The sequence below is a fragment of the Cyprinus carpio genome, unplaced genomic scaffold, assembly GCF_018340385.1.
Source record: "Cyprinus carpio isolate SPL01 unplaced genomic scaffold, ASM1834038v1 S000000168, whole genome shotgun sequence".
In the NCBI taxonomy this organism is placed as follows: domain Eukaryota; kingdom Metazoa; phylum Chordata; class Actinopteri; order Cypriniformes; family Cyprinidae; genus Cyprinus; species Cyprinus carpio.
The window spans coordinates 453,900-461,355 of NW_024872919.1; the positions used below are offsets into that span (position 1 = coordinate 453,900).

The following is a 7,456-nucleotide window of genomic DNA, read 5'->3' on the forward strand; positions in this document are numbered from 1 at the left end:
TTCACTGACGAGCAGTCGACATGTTTGAGATGCGAGCGACTGAAGCCTGCCTCGTCTCACAGGTGAGATGGAGACGGACGAGCCGGACGACGAGTCCAGTCAGGACCAGGAGCTGCCCTCGGAGAACGACAACAGCCCGTCGGAGGACTCGGTGGGACTCGGAGACAACGAGCTGGAGAACGGCGTGGACCCCGGCAAAGGCCCGACGCTCACAGCCCAGAAAAAGAGGCTCTTCACCTTCCAGTTCAACAACATGGGGAAGAGCGACGCCAACTTCCTGAAGGGAGAGATCCGCTTCGACGAGGACCACATGCGGCTCAGCGGTGCGAAGCCTTCCTGTTGCTGTAGAGAGCCTGTGGTTTCCTGAGCTGACCCTGTGTTTGCTCTGCTTCCATGCAGATAGATGCTACCTGTCCCTGGACTGGGAGCCAGAAATGAAGAGGAGGTACTTCAAGGAAGCTGTGGCGGAGGTAAAACTCTTCAGTTCCTAGTCAGAATCGTGTGTGTGGTGACATTTGAGATAAGTGCTTGAATGTTTTCTCCTAGACTTCGATAAGCATGAGAGTATGGAGTACAAGCCGCAGAAGAAGAGCTTCTTCAAGCTGAAGGACTGCATTGAGCTCTTCACCACCAAAGAGAAGCTCGGAGCAGACGACCCCTGGTGAGAACAACACACGAATACAGAGCAGAGTGCACGTGAAGCCTCTAGCAAAGCTGCGTTCAGAGAGAAACCACGCGCGTCCCTTCAGTAGACTCCACATGATCAGACGCGTCTCGGAGGGTAGTTCCGCTGCTCATGTGAATAACTAACGCACCGTTTCGTCTCAGTGTGGTCTGAGAATATTTAGTATGTGCAGTACGTCAAGAGAAAGAACAGAGCCTCTGCTTTTAAACTCTAATCCCAGTTTCATTCTAGCTTCGTGCAGTCTTTTATTTTTTATCAACACTCTTATGTGGGGAAGTTTCTTTAAAAAAAGCAACATTTTATAAAAGTTTTGTTCAAAATGTTGCTTTTTTCAAAGATTACGTCTGGATCAGATTCAGATCGATGATCAAAACATAGATGGAGTCGATCGCTCGCAGTCCTACACCACTGGATCGACATTTCCTTCGGTAACGTTTGGCGGTTTGATTTGTATAATGATCAGTGCTTGATGAGCGTCTTATTTTACATATGCATCTACGGTCGCTTGTTTCTGCTGCTGCTTCACCGTGTTTTGATCCAGCCTCCTACTGTACACCAGTGAAAACACAGAAACCTCCATCAGAGTTATAACCCTGTATAAACCCACTCTCACGTGACTGAGTGTTTCAGGTACTGTCCGCACTGCAAGCAGCACCAGCAGGCCACCAAGAAGCTGGACCTGTGGAGCGTGCCGCCGGTGCTGGTGGTGCATCTCAAGCGCTTCTCCTACAGCCGCTACATGAGGGACAAGCTGGACTCGCTGGTGGACTTCCCTCTGCGGTACGTCTCTCTCTGTGTTTTACTGCTGGGCTCGTCAGCTGTCCTGACCGTGCTGTGTTGACCCGCAGGGATCTGGACATGTCGGAGTTCCTCATCAATCCTAACGCGGGGCCGTGCCGCTACGACCTCATCGCCGTCTCAAACCACTACGGAGGCATGGGAGGAGGACACTGTGAGTACAGAATGGTGCTGAAACCACTACGTGTAAGATGAAGCGTGGGTGTGGTGATGTTACTGCAGTCAGAAGCTGAAGTGATGGACTGTTGAGTGTCGTTGTCAGATACTGCCTTCGCCAAGAACAAGGAGGATCAGAAGTGGTACAGCTTTGACGACAGCAGTGTGTCGCCGAGCAGCGAGGAGCAGATCGTGGTGAGAGTCTCCAGCCGTCTGATATACAGCGATGCTCCTGCCGCCATTCACTCGCTCTCACGTCACTCAGAAGAGACTCGCGTGACCTGAGGCCGAGTGAATGCTGGCAGGATGTGATGCGTGAGTCCTGCTGCAGATGACCGAGTTCTCCCCGTGTGTCTGTGTTCATGCAGTCCAAGGCGGCGTATGTGCTCTTCTACCAGCGGCAGGACACTGTTAAAGGCACGGGCTACTTCTCCCTGGACCGCCAGGCTCCGGACGAGGACGAGGACGAGGACCAGGCCAGCGCCGGCGCTCAGAGCGAGGAGGATCTGAACGACAACCAGCCGGAGGAAGAGCTGGGCCCCAGCCGCGACGTGTCCATGAGCTCTTGAGCAGCGGGGGGGGGAGCATCATCAGCAGTAGTAGCACCTGCAGTCCACGGAGCCGCCCCTGGGATGCAGGCCGTGCTTCTGCTTGGGTCTTGTGTTTCTGCATGAGTGAAGAGTGAGCGCTTGTTTGATTCTGTATATAACACTGAACGCACTACTGACTGCTCCGTTCTCGTGCACAATCACTGCGTTTGTTTTAGCGTGTCAGCGGCGCGAGGTCACAGCTCCGTGTTTCGATACGTCTGTCGGTTTCCTTTCACCTCAGCCTTAACGGGAATCTCAGACTGTCGCCTTTCCTTCGCGCAGAGCTCACTTGTGTAAGTCACAGCTGTGCATGAATGAGGAGGACCATAGCGCTCCAGCCGTTTCCCTGCTTGGCCTTTGGTTTTGATGAATGTTCTCGCTCGGTTCTTTTCTGTGGGAAGCGACAGGCGTAGGTTGTGCTGACGGACTGCTTAGGTTCATAAATACTGTACATAAGAGTTCACTCTGTGAGTGCACATTTGATAAATCTATTTATTTATAATACGGAGGGCAGAACATGGACTGAATGTGGCTTCTTCGGTCGAGGGCTTCTTGCCAGCACTGCATCCATCTACAGGACGCGGAATCGTCGGAGGGTTTTTGTACAGTGACATCCTTGCATGATTCGGGGATTTCCTTTAGCTGCACTTGAGTTCACTTTGGTTTACATTTGAAATGTGCATGTGTATTTATATCCGGACTTCAATAAATCTGAGTAAAGTCTGGTGTTGTGTAGGTTCATGTTCCAGCAGGATCAGTGTTGTGTGTGTGTGTGTGTGTGTGTGTATGGAGCGGCCAGCAGTGAGCTTGTGATGACTCGCGGCTCTGCTGAAAGTCACATGGACACAGTGTCTTTGAACACGGCCTGCGTTCGGCTTTTATGACTCCACACTTTCATTTATACATTTCATATAAAATGCAGACTTCTTCACACTGCACTGTGTTCAGGGATGGGCTTTGATGACTGTTGAATTTCGTTTATTTATTTGATATTTAATTGAGTGTTATTGGTGTGAAAATCAGCTAAGCTATAGAAAGCTTGAAGTGTCTAATTTTAAATGAAGCCATGCTGAAAACAAATATTCTGTGATCAAGTAATGCGTATGAAACCAGCGCGAGCTCCAGTGTTTCCCGTCTGAGCTCATTATGTGTAATGTGATCACCCCCCGCGCAGCGTGGGCTATTCATACAGTAATCATGAAGAAATCCGAATCTAAGATGTCTTTCATGATACTGTAATAACCAATGCAAAGTCTTGATTGTCTAAGCTGTAAAAAGATATTGCTTTTCCTCTTTATATTAGCGCTAATCGGCATTAATGATCATTATTATATCATTATAATATTAAGAGGAATAATCAACTACAATGATTTTTTTTTCTGATATTCCTGCTTCACCCTCTAATGATGTCCTGTTGTTTTTTATTTATAGGTTATTTACATTATGTAATCTCTGTAAATATGCCTACAAGTCAGAAAGGTGTTTATTTTCCAAGTTTATTTTAAAATTTGTTTTCCAAGAAAAAAATGCAAATGAAGTCCCTCAGGGATATTTAACGATGTGTTTTCAGGTAGAGCCTTGAATGAATGACTGATATTAATATCTGTAGCAGAGCTGTTCAGTTAATCATGGCCAGTTCTTCTGATCAGATCAAAATTCACCATCAATATAATAATTCCCTCTTTTTGACTTACAAGCCATTACTGCTACACACCAAAGACATAGCTGTCACAGAACTGTTGAACAACTGTGCTGTCAAACACACACACACACACACACACACACACAGAAGGTCTGAGTAGTTTACTTTTAATTCTTGTTTTCGCAGTTATTCAAACGAAGTTATTCAAAAATTTCTAGGATTCAAATTTGATTATAAATTTGTTTTTATTTTGATTATTATTCATATCCATATTCTCCTCCTTCTTCTTCTTCTTCTTCTTCTTCTCTTCCATATCTTTCTCCTCTTTCTTCTTCTCCTCCATATCTTTCTTCATCATCATCTTCATCGTCGCTAGCTTCAAATGATAATAACTGGTCAGAAAACATGCTTTTATAAATATATAAAGGATATATTTAGCATATAGAGAGAGATTCATATATTTTCTTACGCTATTACTTATATGCATTTTTCTTTATTACCTTCTGTAATATTCTTCAATACATGGTCTGCGATGTCCTCAACTCCTTTTGATTTAAAAAAAAAAAAGAATAATTAACAGCTCAAAATAACAAATGAGCTTACAGTGTTATGTTACATGTTTATGTCTATCTGTCTGTCACATTCTTTCAGTGATCGTGTATAACCTTTTTTTTCTTCTATAGTCATATAGTCTATAGTCAGCAACCACTCCTGTATTTCTACAAGCGGTAACGTTTAGGTCATGGCATGTGCCTGTGTGAATGATTCATCTGTAGGTGTCTTGAGTAATGAACATGAGGAGAGGAGCAAGCACAGTTATTACCTTCCCTGGCCAACTCCTTCAGGTGTCTAATCAGCCGCCTCTTGTTCATCTCCTTCAGGGCGTGAAGCGTGATCATCAGAGCGTCTTGGTGACCGTGGTGCTGCACCGTGTCATGTGCACTCGCAGCTCTCAGACGAGTGGCTGGGACTCGCTGATGATATTCCACATGCCTCTTAAAGTCATGTAGGTGCTGGGGTCCAAGCTTATGAAGGACGCTGTGAAGCATTTTATATGCCATTGTACTTGAGTTCTGTTGAACAAGATAGAAAGGATTTCAACTCATGTTACCGTTACACACTGAATCCATAATCAATTAGCTATCACTGTGGTGCTTTTACTAAAACCATTGTGGATTAAACTAATATTCCCATATAAATGATTGGATGAATGAAGCGATGGGTTTCTATAATAACTTGGAACCAATCCTAACACGTTCTCAAGCTGAAACATGACTTTCAGTCTATCAAATGGTGTGTTTGATTCTTAAAGGGTTTTTATATTAATTAAAATTTCTTTAGGATTGATTGAGAAATCCATGAGCAATTCATTAGTTTTCCTTTTCGTTGAGTTTACATGCAACTTATGTAAAATGAAGTTCTGTAATGAAAACCCTGTTCTGATGTTTCCATTTTGTCTAAAACTCTTGAAAAAGCTGCAAACTGATGGTTGAGACAATCTCAGTGTTTGATAGTGTAGTATTGAATGACTTACCTTGAGTGACGCTGAGCTTGAGTGACTCTGTCAGTCCTCTGCTCTCTGTTTTTATAAGTGAAAGAGCAGGGCGTAGAGCCCAGGTGTTGCTCCAGGGACTTATGCAAATGAGTCTTTATAGTGGGGCTTTTCCCTCATGAACTGCATTAATGAAGAACATGAACATGTGAATGCTTGAATATTTCAATTGATCCCATTTTTCAACAAGCGTTAGATAGACTGTGGAAGGACGCCGGAGCACTGAAGCGCTCTTTGGTTACGTTAGTTCAAAGTTACTGTTAGTTTAATTGTAAACACACACACACAACCTGCAAAAAGGTCTAAGACTCAAGTTTACATTTTTGACCTCTGGTTTACTCTTAAAATCTCTTGGCGACAGCAGCCTGATTTCCTCATCTGTGTCAGAAGTTATGACAATGATAGCTTGATAGTTGATAGCTTTAATATGAAATAGAAGCCTCGGCTGCATTCATTGAGAGAAACGGTTGTCATGAAGGCGCTTGACAAAACAACGTCACTCAGGGCTGCATTCCACTGTGTCAGATTCTCCCACAGAGGGAGTTTGAGTGAAACACACACACACATAACCTGAAAGCAGAGTGGAGTGTGTGTAAGGCTCTGGCCATGGGTCAGAAATTAATGCGGTCAAATTGGACAAAAATGCCCCTGCACAATTAAATAAATCTATTATGGCTGTCGCTAATAAATTAACAAAAAATAAAATGAAAAGTGAAAATCTAATTTATTTTTATGCATTTGGTAACACTTTAATTTAGGGACCAGTTCTCAGTATTAACTAGGTGTTTATTTTGCATACATATTATTAGTAGTTTTTTTTTTGTATTTTTGTTTTTTTTTGTGTTATTCTGCATGTGTATTATAAACTGTTCTCATGTACAAAGGGTTTTGGGTATAAATGTGGAGTTTTTTTTTGGGGTAAGCCAGAATCAGAATCCATATAACAGTCAATGGGTCAAAACACTGTGCAGACCATCCAGAAAATAGACTTCTGATGGGTCAAAACACTGTGCAGACCATCCAGAAAATAGACACCAGGGCAGGAATGACAAGTAGAAAACAGAGTTCATGTCATAAAAGCACACACTGCACACAAGGCCTGTCACAATGAGTGACTGAATACACCAGCATGATATAAGAGTCTCAGCTGCTTAAAAACCGATGAGTGTGTTGACATCTGTCACTAAACTTTCAACAATTTGGCCAAAGGCCTGTTTCACAATGAATGGTCACTTCATGAGTTTGTTGCCACTCGGATCGTAAATCTGTCTGTTTAATTTGTCCATAAAAACGTTTTTCCATTGAACACTTGGTCACATAAATGTGTCATATTGGTGAAACACTAAATTCTGATCTTCAATTCCCGCACTATATGCAAAATTTAACAGAGTTCATTTCAACAAAAGCAACACATATGCCCGCTGCATCTTCAATTATATTCATCATTAGCTAATTTCAAGCATTCAAAGACCACAAAGCATGAGAGATGTGCATTCATCAGCACACTCACAAGATTCAATTTTAGTCTCACTGCTTTTACAATGAAGATGATTGTGTGTTGAGCATCTGATGATTTGCTTTTCAGTGTCCTTTGCCACAATTTTGCGCATCAGTTCACTGAAAGAGATACTCAGCTACTCATCTGCGGCGATGCGTGTTGCATTAGCACTGTCCATATCTGACTGTAACATGATCAATAAATATAGCCTATAACACCGAGCTCTTGGGGGTCATATGCTTATTATTTTAAACATTTCTGGGAGGAAGTAAAATTTGCATTTGTGGTTTCAAGCAACCAGATGCATTTACTCTTGTGCCAGTCGTCGTTGGAATGCGTCCCAGACCTCCTCCTGAGTGGTTTGAATGATAGTATCAGGATAAATCCGTCTCGAAAGCATTTCAGAGGGCATTTACTGGGGTGGTCTATTCAACAAACAATCAAGTTCAGTTTTATTTATAGAGCACATTTAAAAACAGACACGACAGGCCAACCAAATTGGCTGTAAAAGAAACTATACCAATTAAAAAACATT

At 43.2% G+C, this 7,456-nt stretch overlaps 1 protein-coding gene across 1 annotated transcript in view; it reads left to right on the plus strand.

Annotated features, from left to right (window-relative positions):
- Positions 1–2,954, plus strand: part of LOC109064337 (ubiquitin carboxyl-terminal hydrolase 15-like) — a 15,077-nt gene extending 12,123 nt beyond the window's left edge. The window contains 7 exon segments of the mRNA XM_042753854.1: positions 63–323; positions 400–470; positions 546–661; positions 1,316–1,465; positions 1,534–1,637; positions 1,746–1,834; positions 2,008–2,954. Of these exon segments, the coding sequence (XP_042609788.1) occupies positions 63–323; positions 400–470; positions 546–661; positions 1,316–1,465; positions 1,534–1,637; positions 1,746–1,834; positions 2,008–2,208 (992 nt within the window). The 3' untranslated portion in view covers positions 2,209–2,954.
- The last annotated feature ends 4,502 nt before the right edge of the window (positions 2,955–7,456 follow it).